The sequence below is a fragment of the Siphateles boraxobius genome, unplaced genomic scaffold (genome assembly GCF_051911475.1).
Source record: "Siphateles boraxobius isolate OS27281-9 unplaced genomic scaffold, OSU_SipBor_1 19, whole genome shotgun sequence".
Taxonomy (NCBI): Eukaryota; Metazoa; Chordata; class Actinopteri; order Cypriniformes; family Leuciscidae; genus Siphateles; species Siphateles boraxobius.
The window spans coordinates 11,788,952-11,816,700 of record NW_027508799.1 but is presented as its reverse complement, the minus strand read 5'-3'; the positions used below and the strand labels follow the sequence as shown (position 1 = coordinate 11,816,700).

Sequence of the window (27,749 nt, the reverse complement as noted above, 5' to 3'; positions counted from 1 at the left end):
GCTGATTGTCATTCAAGGCTGAACACATTTATATTACAATAAAATATTAAATGAATGCAATTTAAAAAAGAATAAAATACAAGAAAAAGTAAATTGTTTAGAATTCACTAGCTTTTCAAAATATTCCATTGCTTATTTTTATTTATCCAATTAAGAATTAAAATGTTGGACAGTCAGTTAAAAGTATATCTGCGTTTACGAACATAAGACGGCTCGTTCTCATTATACCTTTACCATGCGATTTGTTTTTCCCTGAGACATTTGTCCTCTTTCGGCTGCCGTGGGACACGTCACAATGGAGGCCATTGGACGTCATAACTGTGGCCTCTGGTCGTCATCATCATATGCGTCTGGTAACAACACAGAGCTGTTACATTTCTAAACTTAACTCATCATTGATAACGCGTTAATAAGTGAACGGGATTCTCTATGTTTTTCATATCTTCAGCGTTGTGTAGATTTATTCAAATGTTTATGAAGATCACAGCGCGGACTGCAGCACAGCAGCAGTTACTGATGCGAATCTGAGATGGTCTTCCTGAAATAAGAGGATGGATGGAAGTGAGAAGATTGAATCTGATGATGTGGTGATCGTAGTGGAGAACGAGGCGGAGAGTAAGCGTGATGATGAAGACCAGGGCAGTGTGAGAATGATGATGATGATGGCTCTGATGGACGTGTGTCCCGTGTGTAAGCTCAGCTTCAGCAGCAGAGAACCGAAGCTTCTGCCCTGCCTGCACTCTTTCTGTAAGAGATGTCTACCTGCTCACAACACACCTGCCAGCACAGCCGGCAACGCCAACCAGTGTAAGAGTTTGCTTTCAGTTTTACACGTTCACAAAATTCATTTTAAGATGGCTGTAACAGAAGAGCTGATACAAAGAACCGAAGCTGCTGTAAAAGTTCAGGCTAGAACAAAGAAAATTCGATGTTTACAAAATGGTAGAAGCATGGCACTAAACATCATGGGTTCGATTCCCAGGGAATGCGTCATCAAATATGAGCTTTGAATGCATTGTGAAGCTCTTCGAATAAGGTTGTCTGTCAAATGCATAAAGGTGATGTAAATATACAAAATTGACAAAAATATATAGGGTAAAATGACCTACCTCCGCCTAATTTTTTTCTTAAAATTTTGTCATTTCATTAGAATGTTAACATTTGGAAGATCTGGTCAGTCGAAACAGTTTTGAGGTTAAGTGATCTAATTTTGTGTTTCTGGAAAATAGTGATCTGTCATTGCATTATGTTGATTTTTTTTTGTGTGTGTGTGTCTTTTTTGTAATGAAGGGTTTGTGGACACATTCATATATTTTTAGATTTGTGGAGTAAAAAAATAGTTTCTATTTTGAAGTGAAAAGGTGAAATGAGACTCATGGGGATAACAAGGCCCTGAGTGGCATACTGTTAATCATTTTAAATTGAATACTTGTGATTCATGGGTAGGATTTATTGGGTATCTTTAACAATTCCAATTCTGCTTATCGTTTCCTAATTTCAATTCCAACAAGGTCAAATAAAACTTAGATATAATTCACATTTGTTCAAAGTCTTTTTGCAAAACATTTCAGTGTAGCCTAGCTGAATACCATGAACAAAAATCTACAGGCTAAAAAACCCTTACACAAGGAACTTTTGCCTATGGATTAAAAATACCATAGCAAAAACCAACTAGCCTAACTAATATACATTTCAAGCATTATTAAAGACAAGTAAACAATCTGTAATAAAAAAAGAACAAATAAACAAATTAGCAATCGCACAAATAAATACAAATGAACAAACATACGATCGAAGGTTTTACGATTTTTAGGTACAGATTATAATCTCTTTTACTAGGATTCTGCTTTGTCATCAGTTATTATTCAACTAAATTGTCAAACCAAAAAATTTAAATATAATAAAAGATTTGGAATTTTATATTTACACTTTAAAAAAATAATAATATAGGCCTATGTAATATATGAATATACACTGCCGACAAGCCACACTATTGTTAGTTTTGCACATTCGTGATGGAACACAAATATATTATTGTTGGTTGTGAGTTCTGTTGCCATAGATAACACACTAAAGTGAAAAGGTATGGGTTAATCAAACATTATAAACATCCAACATAATCAAATGTATTTTTAGTATGATTGTTTTAACCACACAAAAACAGCCATGCGTTACCTACCCCACTATTTAATTTGACAAAAAAGTGACATTTATGAGTAGTAATTTAGCATTTAAAGTGTCCCTTTTATAATGTTTTGTATATTACCTTTCAAGTAGTGTGTTGTTTGTGAATGTGAAAGGTCTGCAAAGTTTTAAAGATCAAAATGCACAACAAATAAAGTTATTTGTCTCCTAAAAGAATCTATTCTGAACTGCCAAAACAAGTCACCAGCAATTCAAGTCTCCGTTCCTGTTACATGCCTACGTAACAACAAATTTGCATAATGCCAGCCTATGGTCTCCATTGGCTTCCCCCAAACGACATCTACTGACCCACCCTCAGAGTAAAGTAGAGCAATCACAGCAGACTGGGCCATCTGTCCAATCAGAGCAGAGTAGAACAATCACAGCAGACTGGGCCATCTGTCCAATCAGAGCAGAGTAGATCAATCACAGCAGACTGGGCCACCTGACCAATCTGAGTTGACCAATCACAACAGACTGGGCCATATGTCCAATCAGAGCAGAGTAGACCAATCACAACAGGCTGGGCCATCTGTCCGATCAGAGCAGAGTAGACCTATCACAGCAGACTGGGCCATCTGATCATTCAGAGCAGAGTAGACCAATCACAGCAGACTGGGCCATCTGTCCAATCAGAGCAGAGTAGACCAATCACAGCAGACTGGACCATCTGTCCAATCAGAGCAGAGTAGACCTATCACAGCAGACTGGGCCATCTGTCCAATCAGAGCAGAGTAGACCAATCACAGCAGACTGGGCCATCTGTCCAATCAGAGCAGAGTAGACCAATCACAGCAGACTGGGCCATCTGTCCAATCAGAGCAGAGTAGACCTATCACAGCAGACTGGGCCATCTGTCCAATCAGAGCAGAGTAGACCAATCACAGCAGACTGGACCATCTGTCCAATCAGAGCAGAGTAGACCTATCACAGCAGACTGGGCCATCTGTCCAATCAGAGCAGAGTAGACCTATCACAGCAGACTGGGCCATCTGTCCAATCAGAGCAGGGTAGACCAATCATAGCAGACTGGCCCATCTGTCCAATCAGAGCAGAGTAGAACAATCACAGCAGACTGGGCCATCTGTCCAATCAGAGCAGAGTAGACCTATCACAGCAGACTGGGCCATCTGTCCAATCAGAGCAGAGTAGACCTATCACAGCAGACTGGGCCATCTGTCCAATCAGAGCAGGGTAGACCAATCATAGCAGACTGGCCCATCTGTCCAATCAGAGCAGAGTAGAACAATCACAGCAGACTGGGCCATCTGTCCAATCAGAGCAGGGTAGACCAATCACAGCAGACTGGACCATCTGTCCAATCAGCGCAGTGTAGACCAATCACAGCAGACTGGGCCATCTGTCCAATCAGAGCAGAGTAGACCAATCACAGCAGACTGGGCCATCTGTCCAATCAGAGCAGAGTAGACCAATCACAGCAGACTGGGCCATCTGTCCAATCAGAGCAGAGTAGACCTATCACAGCAGACTGGGCCTTCTGTCCAATCAGAGCAGAGTAGACCAATCACAGCAGACTGGACCATCTGTCCAATCAGAGCAGAGTAGACCTATCACAGCAGACTGGGCCATCTGTCCAATCAGAGCAGAGTAGACCTATCACAGCAGACTGGGCCATCTGTCCAATCAGAGCAGGGTAGACCAATCATAGCAGACTGGCCCATCTGTCCAATCAGAGCAGAGTAGAACAATCACAGCAGACTGGGCCATCTGTCCAATCAGAGCAGAGTAGACCTATCACAGCAGACTGGGCCATCTGTCCAATCAGAGCAGAGTAGACCTATCACAGCAGACTGGGCCATCTGTCCAATCAGAGCAGAGTAGACCTATCACAGCAGACTGGGCCATCTGTCCAATCAGAGCAGGGTAGACCAATCATAGCAGACTGGCCCATCTGTCCAATCAGAGCAGAGTAGAACAATCACAGCAGACTGGGCCATCTTTCCAATCAGAGCAGAGTAGACCAATCACAGCAGACTGGGCCATCTGTCCAATCAGAGCAGAGTAGACCTATCACAGCAGACTGGGCCATCTGTCCAATCAGAGCAGGGTAGACCAATCATAGCAGACTGGCCCATCTGTCCAATCAGAGCAGAGTAGAACAATCACAGCAGACTGGGCCATCTTTCCAATCAGAGCAGAGTAGACCAATCACAGCAGACTGGGCCATCTGTCCAATCAGATCAGACTGGGCCATCTGTCTAATCAGAGCAGGGTAGAACAATCACAGCAGACTGGGCCATCTGTCAAATCAGAGCAGACTGGGCCATCTGTCTAATCAGAGCAGAGTAGAACAATCACATCACAGCAGACTGGGCCATATGTCCAATCAGAGCAGAGTAGAACAATCACAACATGCTGGGCCATCTGAATCTCTAGGCACCTCACGATTCGATTCGATTACGATTCAGAGGGCTGCGATGCTAAAACGTTATTGATGCATCTTTTTTCCTGTGTGACTACTTGGTACTTTTAAAGCAAAGTATTTATAATTCCCCATAAAGCATTTACTTCCAGTATATTTTATTAAAAACAAATGGAAGTGATTTGGCAAGTCAACTGTAAGGTTACATTTGCCAGCATATGTCCCAACATTGCAAAGAACCAACAGGAAAAGAAATGTGTGCCTGTACTAATAGCATACTTGTACTAAATGAAGACAAACTTCAGCATATTCTGAATTTCTAACATAAAATAGACTTCTAACCAACATCCCCTTGTTATGTGCAATGAGCAATATAATCCCTCAGACAAAAAATAAACATTTTGCTGTAGAAAAATCACAAACCGCTTTCATACAAAAATAATGCTTGTGGACTTTTTCTGAACATATTCTGAATAATTAATAACATACAAATCTGCTCTTATATACAAATAAATAATAAAGAGTCTAAGACTTGGGCTATGACTTGAAATTGTTGCTGTATACCACAGTCAAAAACGGCTTATACAAAAAAAGTAAATGAACGTCTGCAGAGAGCACAGTCAAAATGTAACTTTTTGAGACTGGCATTGCACTGATACACACTGTGACTGTGTAGGGCAGTACAGTACACCTACGTATAACGTACGTATAACAGATCTGTTTACTGCATATTGATGTGAAAACAAAACAATACAGAAAACAGCTCTCATACAAAAATAGAAAAAAGGCCACAATAAAATTATGCCAATTTTCCATATGTTAGCTTTTAACGAAGAGGTTGCCGTTCGGATTTCGCGCTCAGCCATCATGCATCTCATTTTATGTGCACGCCACAGACTGGCTGGGCGCTGCACTTCCGCGCATCAGAGTTCCGCCTTTTGCGTTCCGTCAATATTATGTTTTTAGAAAAAAGAAAAGAAAAACTTCTTTTAGAAAAAAGATTTTTGACATTTGTGAATCGATTCAGAATCGTCCACGTCTGCATCACAATCCATCTAAGAATCGACCCCCCCCCCCCTAGATCTGACCAATCAGAGCAGCTTAGAATAATCACACAGACCAATCACAACAGACTGGGCTGTCTGACCAATCAGAGCAGAGTAGACCAATCACAACAGAGTGGGCCATCTGTCCATTATTTGAGATGGTTCTCACTGCGGAACATGAAATCCACGGGGAGGAGTCGGATCCAGATCCAACTCCTCCCACCTTACATACACCTAAACCTAGCCAACTCCGCCCCCTGATCCCTAAACACACCCCTAATCCCTAAACCCAACCCTAATCCTACCCATCTCCACCCCTTGGATCTTGATCCGACTCCTCCCCGTGGATCTCATGTACTGCATTGAGGTGCTACTTCATTATTTTGAGAAAATTTAAGTTTTTATTTTTTTTTTTTTTACAAAGATTGCAGTTTTAAGAACTTGCCATGGTTTTTAAATAGTTATTTCTTTAATTAATCAAAATAATCACAGAGGTTTCTATAATAAATTGTGATTAATCGCATCTTCAGTAACAATCATAGATTTATGGTTATTAAATCTCTGAATTAATGAGGAAACAGCACAAGACAGTATTAATTGATTGATATTTTAAATATTTGTTTAATGGCATATTTTTACCAAGTAGCCTACTATGAATTAAGGCCAGTGATACCAATATTGATAATGATGGCTCTAATAAATGGATTTTATTTTAATATTTAATAATATCTCCTCTTTTGTATATTGTGACATGCTGGTGAATATGTTTTCCTGCTCTTCTCTCTTGTGCTACATTAGTGAACATGATCCGCTGTCCAGTTTGTCAGCAGGAGTGTATGGATGTTGAGGTCTTGGATAACTTCTTTGTCAAGGATTCTGTGGAAGTGCCGAGCAGCACGATGGAAAAGAGCTGTCAGGTGTGTTTACGCCTGTCAATGTTTATACTACACCAGTGCCACGATAAAATCACAATACTGATGTGGCATAATGTTTTTTAAAGCATTCAATGCTCGTTTTGTCGTGAATGAAAATTAATGTGTATGTTTATTCATGTTAGTCTTGATGATGAAATGAAATGCGTTAGTTGACATTGGCTCTTTTGCTCTCAGCTCTGCGTGAGTTGCGATGATAACACTGAGGCCACCGGTTTCTGCGTGGAGTGTGTGGAGTTTCTGTGCGTCACCTGCATCGATGCTCATCAGCGTGTGAAGTTCACCAGAGATCACACGGTCCGGCAAATAACGGAAATGTCCTCAGGTTTGACCCTAAACATTTGTAATGATATCAGCATGTGAGACCTCAACCAGGGTTCAGATTAGTAACATTTAGACATTTTAAGTGCACTGTAAAAAATGAACATAATTTTAATTCTTAAAGTCTGTTAATTGGTTAACTGTTAATTGGTCTGTTAATTAAGTCCCTGTAAAGTCAAAATGAAGTATGTGTTCGAAGTTTGTCATATCACAGAAAAATGTGTTATTAGACACCCAGCCAAATTTGAATGATAAAAAAAGCTGCCAAGTACATAAAATAAGCTATCAAAATCTTGAAAAAATTAGCATTATTGGGGGCGTGTCCGCCAGCTGCGCTGAAACCACGCCCAGTCGTGGTAAAGCTGCCGTTGCCACACTCAACTGTCACCCGCTACAGCCGGAATGGATGCTCCTAGCAGCTTATTAGGTTCATTATAACATAAGCGCACAAGGCAACTTACACTCATTGGTGGGCACGCACTGCCGATGATGGCACCAGTTGTCGGCGCGACGGGAGGATGAAGGCCGAGGCGGGAGATAGTCGTTCGGCCCCATTCACCAGTAACATCGGATTATCAGTGAATCCCAGTTGTCCTCGACGAAAGTTTATAAAACTATCCCGTGTAAAATGATCACTACAGAGGCGGGTTTTGGTGGTGATCCTCAGCTCTCCATCAAGGTGGCTCTTCACAAAATTAATCCACCTCTTCTTGATGTGGTTGTTTTTAGGAAATTTAAATAAGGACACTGATCTGTTTTGTACATGATCGCATCCAGGTAATACGCATTTCCGTGATATTATAAAGATACAAAGCATATTTTAGCATTTCAATTGGTTGGCAGGCTAGATTAAAGGGATAGTTCACCCAAAAATGAAAATTCTGTCAGTATTTAGTCACCCTCATGTTGTTCCAACCCTGTAAGACCTTCGTTCATCTTCGGAACACAAATTAAGATATTTTTGATGAAATCTGAGAGCTGGATCACTTCTCCATAGGCTTCTTCAGGGATTGAAACTTGCCAGCCCCGAAAAGTCATTGAAGACATCGTTAAAATAGTCCAAGTGACTACAGTGACTCAATCTTAAATTTATCAAGCGACGGGAACACTTTTTGTGCACAAAAACAAACAAAAATAACAACTTTATTTCAACTATTCATTTCCTTCTCTGTTGGCCTCTAGTCAGTTCACTTAGTATGATTGCGTAGAGCTACGTCACACGTATGCTCACTATTGGCCGACGCTGGTCATGTGTGTGACGCGTGTGACGTACAACAGCAGAAGCTTAGGCTATTAAACTAGTGAACTGACTCATGGGCCCACAAAGAAAGGAAATGAATAGTTGAAATAAAGTCGTTATTTCAGGTTTTTTTGGGCACAAAGTATTCTCGTCGCTTGATAAACTTAAGATTGAGTCACTGTAGTCACTTGGACTATTTAACGAAATCTTTAATAACTTTTCAAGGCCGGCAAGTTCAATCCCTGAAGAAGCCTATGGAGGAGTGATCCAGCTCTCAGATTTCATCAAAAATATCTTAATTCGTGTTCCGAAGATGAACGAAGGTCTTACGCGGTTGGAACAACATGAGAGTGAATAAATACTGACAGAATTTTCATTTTTGGGTGAACTATCCCTTTAACATTAATATATCAGTTAATGAAATAAACTTTTTTTATTTCCTGTTAACTAAATGTGTAAATCCTAAAATGTTGCTACTGTATTTTTTCATTGTAAAGTTCTGGCAACCATAGTTAGTAAAACACACTGTTGGTAAATTCTCATCTCCCGCTTGGGAGCGACCCTCTCTTCACCCGTGGCTGGTTATAATGTTTTGGCTCATTAGTATATGTATATATACATACAGTGTGTGACTTGTGTGTCCAAATACTTTTTGGTGACATTTTACCTTTCATGGTCTTTTACAGAAACTAAACTTTACAAACTTGCAGGAGTGCATTTCTGAAGTTACACAAATGAATTAATCTTCCCGTTCGTTCACAGAGGCGATGGGCGCTTCCACACAGAAGCCCGTCTTCTGCGACATTCACAGACAAGAGCCGTTGAAGCTGTTCTGTGAAACCTGCGACCGCCTCACCTGCAGAGACTGTCAGCTACTCAAACACAAGGACCATAAGTACGGCCCACATTCATGTCATGTGTAGTGACTTTATAGCTGTTGTGAGAAATCATTCATGGAATGCTTATCACACTAGTCTCATATTAACATGCATAATGTCTTCAACCCTGCTTCTAAGGATCCACTGTCCTCAAAAGTTGTTTCCAACCTTGAGTAGCTACTTAAGGTGTGTTTAGGGGCTTTCGCACCGGAGGAACCTTTTCATAGTTCCTAGAACTATTGGCCGAAGTACCTGGATTTTAGGTTGTTCGCACCGCAGGACCTAGGAACGATTTTAGTTCTAGGAACTCCTTTTGGAGGAACTAACTTATCTCCTGCTTCAGAGTTGGGTCTAAACCAGCATTATAGGAACTATCTGTGACGTTAGTGAACGCTGATTGGCCGAACACACTCGAAACAACAGCACCTGCCATTTTTGAAAAATTCTGTATAAACGCTCAGATTATAGCCTATATATTTACTCCAGAAACTAACTCTACGAACATGGAAAACAGTGATAGATGGGCCTCTTAACCTTTACGCTGAGGAGAAAATACTACGCAACTTTGAGGGAACCTAGAGAAACATGTTTATGTATTTCTGCTCAGCTAGCAACACTGGACATCAACCACACGGCATACGCTAATACCTTTTCATATACTGTGTAATTATGTTTAACAGTTCTATCTAATATTGTATTATACAGGACTGTTAGACAGATCGTAAACTGATGAACACGGAGAATGCGAGCACTGTCATTCTCAGCGTACATGCATTCATGCATACAACGAGTACACCATTCAACAACATTTTAGGAAATCTAATTCAAGAAACTATTCAGTGTTTTTTTAAACATGTGAAGTCACTGCAACAATATGATACTGAGTCTACCCTCCTTTCCTGACACACCATGTTTCATCTTCACAGCAACAGCTCATTGGCACCAGAAAATACATGTAAGAAACATCTGCCGCATGATTCTGGAGAGATCTACATGCAAAACAGTGACAGTGGCTCTGGTTTCCATAAGGAACAAACTTTAAAACTGAGCAGGGAATTGTTTGGTATAAATAGGTTTTGCATTACCAACAGACGGTTTGAATGTGAAATTTTGTCCGAAGATATTGATAAAGAAAAAAAAAAAGACACTACAATCCAGATACAAAACTTTGTTTTTAAAGGATTAGTTCACTTCAGATTTAAAATTTCCTGATAATTTACTCACCCCCACATCATCCAAGATGTTCATGTCTTTCTTTTTTCAGTCGAAAAGAAATTAAGGTTTTTGACGAAAACATTCCAGGATTCAACATTCAATTACTTCAACGGGAACCAACGGTTTGAAGGTCCAGATTGCAGTTTAAATTCCACACGATCCCAGCCGAGGAATAAGGGTCTTATCTAGCCAAACCATCGGTCATTTTCTAAAAAAAGAAAACATTTATATACTTTTTAACCACAAATGCTCGTCTTGCACTAGCTGTGATGCGCCACACATTACGTAATCATGTTGAAAGGTCACGCGTGACGTAGGCGGAAGTAACGACCTAGTGAATACAAAGCGAACGTGCAAAGACTAAGTCAAACGCCATTTACATTATAAATAAATAAATAAATGAAAGGTAAAACAATGATGTCGGACGATTGTGAAGTTGGAGGAGAAAATTACTTTTTTACCCTTCTCTACATTTTCCGCCTATGTCAGGTTACCGTCTGACCTTTTCAACGTGATTACATAATGGATGAAGTCGTGGAACGTGCAAGACGTGCATTTGTGGTTAAAAATTTTATAAATGTTTTTTTTTTTTTTAGAAAATGACCGATGGTTTGGCTAGATAAGACCCTTATTCCTCGGCTGGGATCGTGTAGAGCCTTTGAAGCTGCATTTAAACTGCAATTTAGACCTTAAATCCGTTGATAACCTTTTAAAGTCCACTATATGGAGAACAATCCTGGAATGTTTTCCTCAAAAACCTTCATTTCTTGTCGACTGAAGAAAGAAGAACATGAACATCTTGGATGACGTGGGGGTGAGTAAATCATCAGGAAATTTTAATTCTGAACTAACTACTCCTTTAAAAGCAAATCCGCTTTCCGAGGTGATTAGAAGCCGGAATCTGGAGCAGTTGAGAAGGGAAAACTCCAGAGAGAAAAGAAAACGTCCACAAACCACAGTTTAATACCATATACGTCTGAGGGCGTAACAGGTGGTACAGCGGTCATGTGGTACAAGTAGGAGCTCTTAGAAAACTCCCATCTTACAAGCTGTAAGTATGAGCTCTACGATGACGTGAATGCTTTTTACAAGTTGAAATCTCGCAATTACAGCAATTTCAACATGGTGTGAAGCATATTGCTCCTTTGGGTCCCCAGGGTTGAAGACCTCTGTTTAAAGGGATAGTTCACCAAAAATACATTTACTTGTTCCAAAACTGTGTGACTTCCCTTCTTCTGTTGAACATGAAAGAAGATATTTTGAGTTTTTTTGTCACTGGAAGTCAGTGGTCACCGAAATTGTTTGGTTACCAAGATTCTTCAGTATATGTTCCTTTGTGTTCACGAGAAGAAAGAAATTAATATAGGTTAATATAGGTAGATATAATATAGGACAGAATTACTTTTGGGTCATCTGAAAGTCTTTAAGGCAGTACTTCTGAAGTACCGTGCTGTTCAGTGTTTTGCCCTATAGATTTTATTGGTTTAACATAAATGCAAATATCACTGACATCATCAGTCTCTGTAATGATTGAACACAGCAGCTAACACAGGATTTTCCAATACAGTTACCAATTTCTAGAAGATGCGTATAAGAACCACAAGGAACATCTGGAAAATATGACCTGCCAACTTCAAGAAAAGAAGAAAGCTATAGAGGACGTTTCTAATACCATAAACAATGGGTAAGTTTTATGTTATATATGTGATCATTTATATGTATCTAAAAACATTTAAAGCCAGGGTTCCCTACTCTCGTGGGAAACCTAGATTTATTGTAACTTTAAAATTGTGATTTCCACAATGGAATACCTGAAAATGTCATGGAAGTTAATACAATAAAAAAAAATCATGAACATTAGTGTAGTGCAGAGCTTCCCAACAGGGGTTTGTTTGTGAGGGAACTGCAGTGGGTTCGTGAGTTTATATAAAGCTAAAAAAAAAAAAAAACGGTTGTAACGTCAAAATAAATAAATGGGAGTGCACAATTGATCAAAATAAAACTGAAACTGTGATGTCATAACTTATCAAATTGTGATTTATCAAATCAAAGGTTGCCATTTAATTAAAGAAGTATATAGTTGTGCATATTTCAGAGTGAAGAGTGGCAATTTACATGCGTACAACATAAGTATTCAGAGCGACTAATAAATGCTGTATCTCACGACCTCCATCTTACAAGCACTGAGTTTAACATGCATTTAGGAATGCAGTGCGCTAGGTTTACTTTTTGTAAATTCTCATACTTTGAAATATTTTTATTGACAGAAGTTTACAGCACTTCACCAGTACTCCTCCAAAAAAAAAAAAACGCAAGGATATGCCGTTAAAAAAAATCTAAGGTTTGAACATTTGCAACTCAAGATTTTAAGACATAAATATTTTTAATGTAACTTGTAGTGTTAGTTGGTTCTTGTAAAGTGTGAATACCCTTAAACGTAATAGCATTAGCAGTGGAGTCTTTGTTATTAATGTTTGGATTTCTCAGCAGTGGCAATTTAAATGTCATTATGCAGTTCAAATCACAATCACAATATATGACAAAATATATATTTTTTTAATTAAAAATAATCAATATCAACCTGTTACCAATATATATATATATATATATATATATATATATATATATATATATATATATATATACACATATATATATATATATTTCACCATTTTATAATGCAGAAAACCATGAACATGTGTATGTGTCATTAAATTTTTGAAATATTAACATAAAATCTTAGGGTGTGCTTAGAGTAAATATTTTACTTCTAAAAGGTTCGGCTGGCAAAAAAGTTTGGGAAGCCATGCTATAGTGGATATACAGTTCTTCTAGTTGTGCTCAGCTAGATATATTTTACTAGAAATTTTTTTACTGTTTGATTTAAACTTTGAAATTAAACATTGTTCAATGACTTTTAAAAATCCGTAAATTACATGAAGTAGAAGTCATGAAAAATAAATGTGTCTGGGACCCCTGGGAACCCTGTACACTTAAGATATATAGTATGCGAAAACTGTTCATTTTTATTTATTTTAATGGTCTATGTTTTTCTCGTTTTTGTCAGTCTTCAGCAAGTGGATGAAAATCGCAAGACGGTGGCTAATGAGATTAAAAAGTCCATCTGCAATCTCATAATGGAGATCAACAGGAAGGGGAAGTTATTAGTCAATCAACTTGAGGTACTAGTGTCCAATATTTCATCATCATCAAGAGCAGTGCTTCCAACTGGTTGGTCTCAGGTGTGCTATTAGGCTTATCAACCTTAATGGGATAGTTCACCCAAAATGGTAATACTGTCATCTATTACTCACCCTCATGTTGTTACAAACCTGTTAGACTATCTTTCAAAACAAATGAATTTTTTTTTGGATGAAATCTGAGAGCTTTCTGTCCTTCCTTTGACAGCTACGCAACTACCACTTTGATGCTTCAAAAAGTTTATAAAGAGATCGTAAAAATAATCCATATGAATTGATTGGTTTAGTCCCAATTTTCTGATGAGACTCAATCGCTTTATATGATGAACAGATTGAATTAAGGCTTTTATTCACATAAACATTGTTCAACGAACAGAAGCTCAACTGAACCTGATGTGCAAATATGCTTCAGCTTCTATTTATCTCAACTGATGTGTGAGATGATTAATGTTCATATGTGAATAAAAGCGTCAATTAAATCTGTTCAGAAGATTTTGACTAAACCGCTTGATTCATATGGATTAGTTTTACGATCTCTTTAAAGCTGCAGTCGTCAAGTCTGGCAGATTGAGTGGACTTAGGCAAATTTTTGAATGTTTACAACTCTCATGTCCCTCCCCCACAATCAACGAATACCCTCCCACCGCATTCGTGTTCGTCAGTGCGTGTGCAACAGATTTTCTGTGAACGCGCCCGTCTCATCAGCATCCATCAACACCATGGAGTATTTGGAGCTAGTCAGATAGCACATACAATAACAGTAGCTTTACTACTGTTCTTACTCTCGTAAGAAAGATAGAGTAGCATTGATTCTTCCAAAAAGCCGAACTTTATCCCTTCATCTGGACATTTTTATCCACCTAACGTTACATTCACACGGATTTCAGTGCAAACAAAGCTAACGAACCTGCCCAACAAGTGCTAACGTTAGCTATCCATACCAACACATTTGGGCAAACATACTTAGATTACTATAATACAAATAAGAAATAAAGTTCTGGTTGATAAAGCACAATTACCTGTCGAGAAGAAATGTTGCAAGCTCTGCATCCAGCTTGAACCCAATTAAATCACATAAATCTCTCCACCTTTCAAATGCCGATCCGATGTTGATCCTGGTTTATTTACGGGCACGGGCGTTTTTTTTCATTACTTCTTACTTTTCAGCAGGTGTTCTCTTTTCCTATGTTGTTTTTGACCTAGCTCTTGAGGTTAACCGAGGAATTGGAATCTTTTCCGCCATTACTCTTCGTTAATGTGCGAACTTCAGGCGTGTGCATGTGATTGTAACGTGCGCGAGGGGTGGCGTGTGCACGACCTGTGATTGACAGTCAGATCTCACACCCCCCAGCGCTGATTGGACCCGATGATCTGGGAGCGGTGGATTTTTGCAAAACAAATAACACGCTCCAGGTGGAGTTAGAAGCTCTGGGTTTTTTCTAAAACCACTTTATTTATGTTGTTCTGTCGGATTATAATGTCGATTTCACTGAATATGATCAAAAAAATGTTGCCGACGGCAGCTTTAAGTGTCAGAGTGGAAGTTGTGTAGCTGTCAATGAAGGGGCAGAAAGCTCTCAGATTTCACCAAAAATATCTTCATTTGTTTTGAAAATGAACACGACATGATGGTGAGTAATAGATGACATAAAATTTTTGAGTGAACTATCCCTTTAAATCACAAAAGAAGCTGGTCAAATAAAAATAGACTACATTAGCTTCCCTTGCAGCAAAACACATCCTAGCAATGTGATATACAATTTTTGGAATTTTTGGGGGTTTCCATTTGTTGTCCAATGTCAAGTCTATGTGCTGGAGAAAAAACAGTTGAGAAGCATCGCTGTCACATTTGATTGGTGTACAGTACAATAGCTATGTTTCCATTCACCTATTTTGATGCGCATTTTGGGATATCGTATAAAAAACGCTAAATGGAAACGCCAGGATGTGGATAAGTTACAAAATTGCACAGACAGTTTATTTAATTGAGGCGCTAGACAAAATGAAAGCTTTTTTTGCAAAGTCATTTAAATGATGTAGGAAAAAAGAGCCACAGTTTCTTCCCTGATTGCAGCAACTTCCATTTTTATTACAGATATTTTGTGACAATTTCCCAGGAAGTGACAATTATGTTCTCTTAAAAACATGGGATGGAAACTGCTTTATTCGCAAACATTTTTATACGATATTCCAATTTTGCCCACAAGTTAAATTCGCAACTTTGAATATAACATACTATTTTGGTGTTACATGAGCTAATAAACCGTAAAATACATGTTTATTTAGGCCATCACGAAGGACCATGAAACCCTCCTGAAAAAGCAGCAACAGGATGTGACGTCACTCTCTACACATCTCGAACATGTGATTAACTTCACAAAGTGGGCCACAGCCAGTAACAGTGGAACGGCCCTCCTGTACTGTAAGCGGTTGGTAAGTGTCTTTCTCTTGTCAAGACGGGTGTAAAGTGAAACATGTAAAAAATATGGCATCTCTTCTGTGTGTTTTTTTATTATTAATCTTAATTTTGTGTTGAATGTCAAGTGATAATCTCAGTTATCTCAAATGATCACAAATTACGTAGTGTAATTATGTCAGGTCTGGTCATCCTGCTGTTTGGCTGATGGTCTTTTACATTTCCTTTCCCCTCTTAGATAACATGTCAAATCCAGTACCTCATGCGAGCAAAGTGCAACATCTCGTATGTTCCCCAGAGCTTGGTTCGGTTCCAGTGTCGATCTGCTTTTTGGGCTTCAAATGTGGATCTTGGTAAGACGCTTACAGAATCAGTTCACAGACATTCATGGCAGTGGTTTTCAACCAGTGCTGTTTTTTAATTTTGTTTTGTTTTTCATTTCACCCACTTTTGGCATGTTTGAAATTAATATTTGTTAGGCTAAACGAAAAGCAAATCCATGTCAGTACAATTGGTATAAAATAACCATTCACAGCAAAAAAAAAAAAAAAACCTTAAAGGTGCTCTAAGCGATGTCACGCGTTTTTTAGGCCCAAACATTTTTTGTCACATACAGCAAACATCTCCTCACTATCCGCTAGATGCCTTTCCCCTGAACACACTGTAACAAAATGCGGTCTCTGCAGACACCCCAGGCTCCACAAACGGCAACAAAAACAAACTGGGCTAACCTGCACCACGAAACATAACAAACTGTTCCAGCCAATAACCGACAAGAAGGATTTGGGGGTGGGGTTTGTGGGGTTAGTGCGCGGATGAGGAGGAGGGAGGGTCTAGCTAGCCTCCATTTTGTTTGACAATACTTCAAACGTCAACAAGAAGTGACGTCACCCGACAGCGCTTAGAGCACCTTTAATGAGAGAAAGAAAAGAAATAAAGTGCTGAAATTACCATTTGCTATACAAGTCTTCTGAAGTTTTGTGCAATTGTAGCCTTGCGATGAACAGAGCTAATTAAGTTATTATACACTGAAAATCCCTCATCACAATATTCAGATTTGGCTTCCAAGAACATCATTTTACATAGCAATGCACCGAAATTTCGGCAACCTAAATTATTCAGCCGAAATGTTTGTTTCAGCCAAAACAATTTTTGAGGGCCGAAAGCATTGACCAAACCAGTGACGTTTAATTAGTGCTTCTCCGATGGCACGTTTCATAGTGTTTTGCATATTTTGTAATTTATGCACAATGTAAATCCACAGCTAAACATGTCAGAAGTAGGGCTTGGTAATGAGTTTATTACTTTTTAGGGACTGACCGAATTGACTCGATACGATCGAGTATCAAAGAATGCCTTGTCGTTTGGTACCAAATTTCGATAGCTCGTCAACATCAATGAGCCAATAAGCCTCAATTGCGCGAGGCATATATTACGCCCCTCAGTGGCTTTTATGAGTCTTTAAGTCTGTAAAAAAATGATAACAAACTGAAAAAATAAAACCGTTTTAACAAGATTACAATTCCTAAAAGAAAATGTGGATTTTATTAAATTTGTATCTGAAAAAGTATCGTTCAGGAACCGGTATCTAAGACAAGGTAGATTTTTGAAGATTTTTGAACGATACCCAACCCTAGCCAGCAGTGTGGAAACTAAGGTTGGGTTGGCAATATTGTTTTCTCCTTTTTAAACGATCTCTATTTTGATGAGCTGAGATCTTTTAGTCTATGCTGTTTTTAGTTGATGCATAAACAATACTTCTCTAAACATTATTTGTTGCCATCCAATAATCGCAATAAACATTGGTACTTTTGATATGAAACAAATTTGGTCAATTTTAAAACCAATTCAAACAATCAATATCATTTTGACACCTTTTAATGTGGCGTGACAGATTGCTGTAGTCATCTCTTCCTCTTTACTATGAACATCACGTTGAAAGATACAGTACAACTTACTGAAATGTATCATGTCATTAATTTAAAGTGTCATGAAATCCCTCTGTTTTAGCAATGGTCATTTTTGAAAAAGACTAAAGAAATGGCCATGTAAAGCTGAAGAAAGTGGGAGTGTGGAGGGTGGGAAGAGGGGAAAAAACAACCAATAAAACACAGACCTGCAACACTGTCATTATACTGACAAATTAATATTAATATATGAACGGAGAAAGAAAAACAAACAACAGGTGTTGAGGGCACCTTGATGTATTTTAAAAATATAAACCTATGACAACAAACAATTATCATTATAGACTATCATGAACGTTTTGACAATTCTTAGAAATATCAACAAATCAGCATTATAACTTTGCAGAGCTAATGGTCTATATAAAAAATTAGGAAGAACATTTAAAAGGTCTAATATTTTCATTATATTTACCAGCACTACAATCTCTGAACAAGTGACACGCATCAGTTTAACACAGAAACCGTAAAGGCATTTTTTTGTCCATTTTCTTTGAATTTTCAGTCTACATGATTTTCTTCAGTGTATCAGAATAATTAATCGTGTCATCGCATTCATGATCAGAAGTACGGTTGTATCAGTTTCCTAATTGCAACATATACATTTCATTTGTAGAAGACATGATGAAATATGTGTGCATTTACGGTGCTTGTTCATGTTTTTGGACCACTAGAGTTCATGAAATATGTCAAGAAAAACTTGAAACACGGTCTGAATATGAACTGTGATCTGCGTTGCTAAACTCATCGTGTCATTCCACGCAGAAACTGCATGCGTGCTCAGTGTTGTTACATTAAATATTGTTCCAACCTCATTTCACATGTGTTGGTAGTCAAACTCCAGGTCTGACTGCATCGTGTTGTAATGTCCCAGCTGGATCAACCCAAAGAAGGTTTTTTTTATCACCGGGTGAAGGTCTCTGTGCGCGTCCTCGTCTTTCCGCGCGGCAAAGTAATTGGATTAAATGAAATACATTTTCTCATGTATTAACTCGTTATTTCATCTGACTCCATAAATGAAAAGGTTTTTATGATATCTGTGCATCATTAAGTGTGAGCGAATGTTTGACTATTCTTTTTAAACTCTTGAATGAAAATATTATCAAAAGTCAATTAGAATAATCAAACGTAACAATTTATTATGTCAGGTAATTGTGTCATGCCAATTTCATAATCAGTTCAAATATAATCAATACAATAACATCAAATGCTCTGAAAGAAAGAGAAGAGATACAGACCCGACATTAGGAAATACATGAAGCTGAGAGTCCCGGCGGATCTCAACATTCACAGGCTGATCTGAGGTACAGAAGGCCCTGAGCTCTAGTTGCATTTCATTATATAGACCGACCTCATTTCAAATGTAAACATGAGTTCACAATGGGAATTCACCTTAATCACCATCCCAGACCATTTGCTAACAATGGGAATTTGCGTTGAGTTAACACCTTCTGAGAACATGATGCCATATGCCTGGAAGACACACCTCCTATGTATGTGCATTATTTCTAAACTCTTAAATACCTTATTACCTTCTGGTTTACTTCTTTGAGAATGAGACCTTTGTACCAGTCGCACTGAGACATTTCAAATGATATCAAACATGTGTGATACTGTGTGATAATTATTCACATTGAACGATATATATTCTTGAGTGAATTTCAGATGATCTCAGCATGAGGGAGAAGGAGTGGGGGGAGAATGGGGGGTCAAGGGAAAAGATGTAGATTAGGATTGTTTATGTGAGACTTGGGTCTTGAATGGTGCAGAAGAGAGAAATTAAAATGTAAATTTGCTTTGTTCTCTCAGAGAGTTGCGCTATCTTCCAGTTTTTCCAGTTTTACATTGGGGAAAATGAAAACAACACTTTTGTGCTACTGAGGAAACATAGTCTTAAGACACACTACGTCAATTTATTTATAAAGCACATTTAAAATCTTTGTTGCCCAAAATGCTTCACATTTGTTTTGGAAGTGTATATAAAGAGTAAATAATAATAATAATAAGATAATAAGCATATAATAAAAAATACCAAATAACAATTAACATGCCTTCACACAAATGGCCACACATGCCCTTCCTTCAAAAGCTAAGTTAAAAAGATATGTTTTCAACTGAGACCTAAAAACCTCTATAGATGGAGCCTGCCAAATATAGAGTGGAAGACTTCCAAAATATAGGAGCAACTACTGCGACAACAACTGCAACTAAAGCTCCATCAGCCTTTGATGACTTCTTAGAACAAGGGAATGCCAGCAACATTTGATCCGTCGATCTCAGCGTCCTAGCCGATGTGTAAAATCTAAAAGGTTAGTCATATAAATTGGAGACATGTTGTGTAGAGCTTTAAAAACCAACAATACAATCTTAAAATCAATCCTATACTGAAATGGCAGCCAATGGACGCAAGACAGCACTGGTAATGCGATCTCATGCATAATACAGAACAGTGATGGGAATAAACAAGTTAATTCTCATGAATAATGCAGAGAAGAGCTCAGAAAATGACGTTGGTTCAACTTTGCTTTTTAAACTAAAATAAACGAATATATATAGCCACTTTACCCTTAATAATATAGGCAAGGCAAGTTTATTTATATAGCACATTTCATAAACAATGGTAATTCAAAGTGCTTTACATAGAAGAAATTAAAATAATCAAAAGAAATAAGAATAATTAATATGTTTAGAATAAAAAAGAAAGTAAAATACAGTACAAACAGTCGAACGAACAGTGGTACAGTGCTCATTCAGTAAATGCACAGCTAAACACGTGTGTTTTGAGTCTGGATTTGAATGTGACTACTGTAGGAGCACATCTGATCTCTTCTGGAAGCTGGTTCCAGCTGCGGCTGGCATAGTAGCTTAAGGCGGACTCGCCATGCTTAGAGTGAACCCATGGTATTTGTAGCTGATGTGATCCTTATGATTTGAGTGATCTGTTGGGTTTATATTCAGTGAGCATATCTGCAATGTATTGAGGTCCTAGGCCAGTGAATGATTTATATACCAGTAATAATACTTTAAAATTAATCCTAAATGTAACTGGGAGCCAGTGTAAAGACCTGAGGACTGGTGTGATATGTTAATATTTTCTGGTTCTGCTCAAGACAGTTGCAGCTCGTACAGAACGCTGCTGCCAGGATTCCATGGTCTTTTTGGGAAGGCCAGTGAGGAGTCCATTACAATAATCCACCCTACTGGTGATGAAAGCATGAACAAGTTTCTCTAAGTCTTGACTGGAAACAAAGCATCTTATTCTTGCAATATTTTTCAGATGGTAGTACGCTGAATTAGTTATTGCTTTGACATGACTACTGAAACTAAGGTCTGACTTAGGAGTGGCGTAAAAATTGAGCCTTGAGGGACTCCGCATGTCACAGATGTCCATTCAGACTTATAGTCTCCTATACTCACATAATAACCTCTCCCTCCTAATTATGACCTGAACCTTTTTAGGACTATGCCAGAAACCCGATCCAGTTTTCTAGCCTTTCAAGATGTTATGATTGACATTTGAACATAATATATGTACATAATTTGTGTTATTATTTTTTTCATTGATGTGCAAACCTGTATGTTAACATCTGAAAAAATGTGTTATAGGGTTTCAAGACCCTTTAAAGGTGCAGTATGTTATTTCTCAAAGTCGTTGCTGAACATTGTTGATATTTGAAACAAACACAACCCTCTCTTAATTGCTCAGTCTTGAGCCCTGATTGCTGGCATGCGGGGCTTGGTGCTCTAACAAGGACGCTAAAAGTAAACACCGCATTCTCTTGCAGTCATCAGCCTGCACAACTCTGGCCTCCGTTACACACGCAATCCAAGAGTGGATGTCTATTTATCGTACCAAAAGCGCAACAAAATAATGCTAATTGAAAACTTAAATTTTTTGAAACTCCTGTTTACACCTGAATTTAGCATCGTCCACTTGTCATCCGATTGAACAAACACATCTTAATACCAGGTGTAAACAGGGCCATAGTCTAATATATACATATCTGTCAAAATAATGAGCGACCAGTCTGTCCATTCTCTCCCTGCGATCTCCTCTCCTCTGACTCTCTCTGAAACTTCATATCCTCCCTATTAGCTCGATCAACCCATCCTGTCTGTCTCTTTTTATTTTGGCTGGTGCTGCTCCTCCTGATCTTGGTCATCCACTGCTTAACTTGGGCCTAGTGTGTTTCTCAGGGATGGAGGCATTTCCACTGTCGGGCCAGTGCGAGCCAGGGCTTTAAATGGGCAGGGTGGGACTAAAAGCCTCAGGCCTGTAGCACCGAGCCCAAAATCACACTGTTTCCACCATCGGGCCTGAAGCTCCGCAGCACGTCACTAAAACCCGCCCGTAACACGCCTCTCTGGAACAAGGTCACACAAACCCATCATTTCACTAACAATTGGAAGTTTTATCAGAAAAATTACAATAGAGAAATCGCTGGAAACTAGCGAGATCACAAAACGAACATGATAAAAGTGACCGTTTGCTGGCATTTTTGTTGTTTACTTAAAGATTTAAAACCCAAGCATCAATGTTTTACCACAGGTTTAAAATAAAAAGAGATTAATTGATCATAATGAATTTGTGTCAAGATTTGCACATAAGTTACAGAAATAAAGTGGTATTTACAGTAATTTAACAAAAGAAAGATGACACGTATTCAGTCTGTGACGGGAATTATTCGTTTAATGCGTCCACTGGTCTGCACTGACAACAGCGCTTGTGCAAGAGATTTGAGCACTCAAAAACAAAGGTCCACTAAGTAGTGAACGTGTTGAATGTGTCCATCTGTGCTTGTCATTGGAGTGTACTTTGAGTGGCTTGCGTGTGTGTGAGAGTGAAATTCTTGCAAATCCACAGCTTCTCAAATGGAAATGTTCCTTTATCTTTTCCCAGGTTCTTTAGTCGTAGAGAAAACTCCAGTCCGTCATCCCAGCGGTCCACAGCAATTCCTTTTCCAACAAATGAACCCAGGCCCCAGACCTGATGGTCTTCAGGCAGGGTTCCGGAGCTCACCATCCCAGCAGCAGCAGCAGCAGCAACAGCAGCAGCAGCGGCAGAGCACACTGGCCCAACTGCAGATGCAGGTGGAGAAACTCTCCCAGCAAACCAACCGCCACCAACCACCCAATCAATGGTCATGGTACCACGGTATGCGCTTACCAGGGCCACCTCCACATAGACCCCTACAGGGTGGCTCGCCATCTCAGACGTTACCCAGCATGCCTCAGCACGGGCGCAGATATGGCGCACGAAGCCCTCCACCTATGCTTCAGCCCTCTAGCTTACCTCCACAGGTAAAGTGTGACTTAATATTACAAGAAAGTTACCGTAAATCATAGGACACATGTCAAAAGTTTGGAATGATTAAATGTTTTTGTCTCTAATGCTCACCAAGGATGCTTTCATTTGATCAAAAACACTATTATACACAAAAATATTATTGCTGTTTAAAATAACTGCTTTCTATTTGAATATATTATAAAATGTAATTTTATTCCTGTTATCAAAACCTGTGAATGCTTAGCATCATTACTCCAGTCTTCAGTGTCACATGATCTTTCTAATATGCTGATGTGCTGCTCAATAAACACTTTTTCTTATTTTCTTCATTACCATTCAAAGGTACTTTTATTCAGAAAAAAGAATGCATTAAACTGATCAAAATTGTCTGATGTGATAAAAAAATTATTTCAATAAAAAAAAAAATCTATTTCAATAATAAATAAATAGTTTATTGAACTGTCTATTCATCACAGATTCTTGAAAAAAAACATTTTTATTACGGTTTCCAACCAAAAATAGTTTGTGAATTTTTATTACCAGTATATGTTAATTTAAAACATCTTGTATAATATTAACTGCTGTTTTGTTTGGTTTTCATTTTTATTGTATTTATGCAACTCTTTTTGCACTCAAAAATTTATTTTTGTCTCTTCGTTTTTGCCTTGAAGATAGCCGGAGATGCTGACATGGCATTAAAAAGCCATACTATTACAGTTTCCACAAATATTAAGCTGCAAAACCCCCCCCAAAAAATCAAAATTAATAATAATAGTAAGAACCATTAATAATAATTGAGCATAAATTTGCATTTTAATGATTTCTGAAGGATCAAGTGACTGAACTAATCTTGTTGAAAATTCAGCATTGCATCACAGGAATAAATTACACTTTACTATATATTCAAATAGAAAATAGTAATTTTGAATTGTTGTCATATTTCACAATATTACTGTTTCTTCTGTAGTTTTGATCACATAAATGCAGCCTTGGTGAGCAGAAGATTCTTCTTTCAAAACATGAAAAAAATAAAATTGAAACGGTAGCGCATGTTAATATAATGTTCATTTCTGAATGGAAAAACAGTCGTATAACACTGAACTTGCTGTTTTATCTGTCTTTAAGACTCTGAGGGGTCTCATCAACAATCCCAGCTTCCCTCCTAAACCGATGGAGGTGCTGCCTAGAAGCCGTTATCCGCACAGTGCTGCTCTTTCCAGTGGAGCTTCACATCCCTCTCCACACACGCTCCATCAGGTGAGTGTCGCCATCTTATTCCACCATATACAGTAATACTGGTCCTGGCCAATTATATATATAACATGCAAAATTCTGTTTGGGCTTTTTAAGCAAAACATGCAGGCAACATCATACCTGAACAGGAGATATGAACCCAGCGCGCTGCTGTCGGCTCAAAGGCCCAGTTATCCACCCACTCACCCCTCCATGCCAACAGAGCGAACAGGTATGCTTAATAAAAAATGCCTGGCATTGGTAACCACCTTGTCTTGTCTTGTTATTTGGAGAAATAAAGGCTTGCTGTCTAGTTCATTATACTGTTTGTTCTGTGTTGTCAATTGCTTTGTGTTACAGAACTAACTGAATATTGCTTTGGTTTTTATCTGACTTTTAGCACAAGGAAGGCAGTTTTCTCAGATGTCCATCACCTCATCAGAACCAAAGACCAGGTAAATATTTATAAATATTTTTCTGTTAATTGAAGGTTTTGAGTGCTTTTGAGTCATTATGTTCTTGTGCTCTTCTGTAAATAATTCATCCCTAAAATGCTTCATACAGAATGTTATGTGACAAATCAAATGTTATGATATCAGTATGGATGTCTTTTTATGGATATTTGCATATTGATTTATCTGCATACTAAACCATCAGTCTGGAACATTTAATCATTCCTCTTACAATTAATTACAAAAAGTTAACACTGTAAGCATGTGTAGCTTCATTCATTATAATGGGAGTGATGTGAAGTTTACTTTTAGGGCATGTAAAGAAATATAAAGGAGGATATTTGGAAGAACCAAATATCTTTGGTTATGGAACCATAGTCAAATCTCATATATACAGTATATATGTGTGTGTGTGTGTGTGTGTGTGTGTGTGTGTGTGTGTGTGTGTGTGTGTGTGTGTGTGTGTGTGTGTGTGTGTGTGTGTGTGTGTGTGTGTGTGTGTGTGTGTGTGTGTGTGTGTGTGTGTGTGTGTGTGTGTATATGTGTAAAAAAAAAAAAAAAAACCTTTTGCTAGATAGTTAGTAATATCAGAAATACATTATCTCGGTTTGTATTCCATTCTTTTAATACCTTTATTACCTTGCTATTTCCTTCATGAAATGTGCTTCTAGTCATTTTGTTTTTTTCCTGTTTTCTTTTTTTTTTTTTATAAGTTCTGTCTCCTGGAAACGTGCAGAAGCCCCCCAGAGTGGCCCATCAAACCCCTCCACCAAAAGAAGACGCAGGTTGTCTCCAGGACCGGTAATCGTCATCAAAGATGAACCAGAGGATGAAGATGAAGTTCATTTTGTAAGATTTTACTCATTCTGCCCCAGATCAGAGAAGAAATAGATCTGAATGTCAGACTTATATATATATATATATATATATATGTACATTCATTTTTTTTTTGTGCTACTGTAGGTAAACACTAGTGCTAAAGCCAGTCTTCCAGACAGCACAGGGGTTCAGTCTCAAACGCCACTGCAGGGTGAGCAGCAAACAGAGAAGACCCCAGAAGCAGATGAAGACCCCAATGAGGACTGGTGCGCAGTGTGCCAGAACGGAGGAGAACTGCTCTGCTGTGATAAATGTCCTAAAGTCTTCCATCTTACCTGCCATATCCCCACTCTCACTGCTTCTCCAAGGTAACGGAAATATCGAAAGCAGCTAAAACAACCCCCACTGAATATAAATAATTCAATTAAACTGATTAGATAATTTGATCTGTAGAGATTTCATATCTAATGGCCGGGTTTCACAGACACGGCTTAGATTAAGCCAGGATTAGACCTTAGTTCAATTAGGACATTTAAGTAGCTTTTACAAACGTGCCTTAGACAAAGACATTACCGGTGTGCATCTTCAGACAAAACAATGGTACTGACATATTTTAAGATATGCCAGTGCAAGTTTCCTCCTTTCAGTTAAAACCACTTAAACATGCATTTTAGTCTGGGACTATAGGCTTAAGCCTTATCTGTGAAACCGGGCAGATGTATATTAATATACAGTATAATTAATCAGATGTAAGTTCTAGTTGTTTATCTAATCAGATTTTAAAGACAAAGCTATATTTTTATAATTGAGTCTTTTATGTCATAAGCATGTAAATGTGTTTTCGGTTTGTGTCCATCAAAAATAATCAAATGAGACCTAGGATTGTCATTTGAAAAGTAATTTATTTGTTGTATTGTCTCAAAAAAGGCATTACCATATACACTGCCCAGCCTAAGAAAAAAGTTGCTGTTTGGATTTAAATAAATTTAAAAGGGCAAATGCTTAAGTGTCTATGATTGGATCATTATTGCAGTGATTTTTGTGTTTTTATCATGTTTTATGTTTGGCAACAGTTCTTCTAACTCTAATTGATGGAGAGTGTAGCTTTTAGTTTCTTTAAAAACTTGTAGGAAGACACATCATGGCCCTATTCCAGGATGGCAATGTCAAGATTTATCAGGCTCAAATTATGAAAGAATAGTTGGGAGGACGAAGAATCTTTTTCTCACATGAATCGGCACCTCTCCAGACCTTTAATTCATTGAAAGTCTTTGGGATTTGCTGGAGGAGACTTTACAGAGTGCATGACTCTTGCATTGTCAATACAAGATCTTGACCAAAAATTGATGCACCTCTTGATGGAAATAACATCAAGTCAAGTCACCTTTATTTATATAGCGCTTTTTACAATACAGATTGTATCAAAGCAGCTTCACAGGGATAACATGAAAATAATACAACAAAGTTTGGTTCTAGAAGAAAATTGCGTCATCGTCCACCTTAAGGCAGATATTAAATATTAAATAAATATGCAAAGATTAAATGTCCCCAACTAAGCAAGCCAAAAGCCAAGGCAAGAGTGGCAAGGAACCAAAACTCCATCAGTGACAGAATGGAGAAAAAACCTTGGGAGAAACCAGGCTCAGTCGGGGGCCAGTTCTCCTTTGGCCAACGAACGAACAGTGTATGATTATGATTCAGGCAGCATTACAGGTCAGAAGTCAGATATGATCAGAAAATTCACAATATTGATCCAGTTCCATCTGGTTGGAAGTCGGAGTCATCACGCCGACATCGAGATGAGTTTGTTGAGAATCAGTGCTGATGGCTGTCGTGTCGATGAGTTCTTCACAGGGCTGATGAGGCTGGCACTTCAGGGATGCATTGTGGATGGGTCCACAGGCGCAGATCCACCATCTGATCTTGATCCGGCCCAGGTCCGGCTGACTTCAGTAAACTTTGGAATAAATAGAAAGACTAGCATTAGCGTAGATGCCATTATTATGATATAACGAGTACATCAGGTGTTATAGGAAGTGTCCGCGGTTCCGGCTGACCTAATTTATGCAGCCTAATTATCATTTAACTTATTTGAATAATAGAAATGTATAATGTTCAATATTAATGCCAGGTAAAAGAGATGCATTTTTAGTCTAGATTTAAACTGACAGACATGTAT

General features: G+C 38.3%; 1 protein-coding gene across 1 annotated transcript in view; it reads left to right on the top strand.

The window, feature by feature from the left end:
• Nucleotides 1-264: 264 nt before the first annotated feature.
• trim24 (tripartite motif containing 24) overlaps nt 265-27,749 on the top strand; it is a 30,320-nt gene continuing 2,835 nt past the window's right edge. Inside the window, exons 1-15 of the mRNA XM_077235273.1 lie at nt 265-353; nt 449-807; nt 6,412-6,530; nt 6,723-6,870; nt 8,869-9,001; nt 11,767-11,883; nt 13,267-13,381; nt 15,686-15,832; nt 16,054-16,168; nt 22,680-23,080; nt 24,192-24,323; nt 24,417-24,531; nt 24,700-24,754; nt 25,465-25,600; nt 25,715-25,938. Of these exons, the coding sequence (XP_077091388.1) occupies nt 552-807; nt 6,412-6,530; nt 6,723-6,870; nt 8,869-9,001; nt 11,767-11,883; nt 13,267-13,381; nt 15,686-15,832; nt 16,054-16,168; nt 22,680-23,080; nt 24,192-24,323; nt 24,417-24,531; nt 24,700-24,754; nt 25,465-25,600; nt 25,715-25,938 (2,213 nt within the window). The 5' untranslated portion in view covers nt 265-353; nt 449-551. The remainder of the gene's footprint in view (nt 354-448; nt 808-6,411; nt 6,531-6,722; nt 6,871-8,868; nt 9,002-11,766; nt 11,884-13,266; nt 13,382-15,685; nt 15,833-16,053; nt 16,169-22,679; nt 23,081-24,191; nt 24,324-24,416; nt 24,532-24,699; nt 24,755-25,464; nt 25,601-25,714; nt 25,939-27,749) is intronic.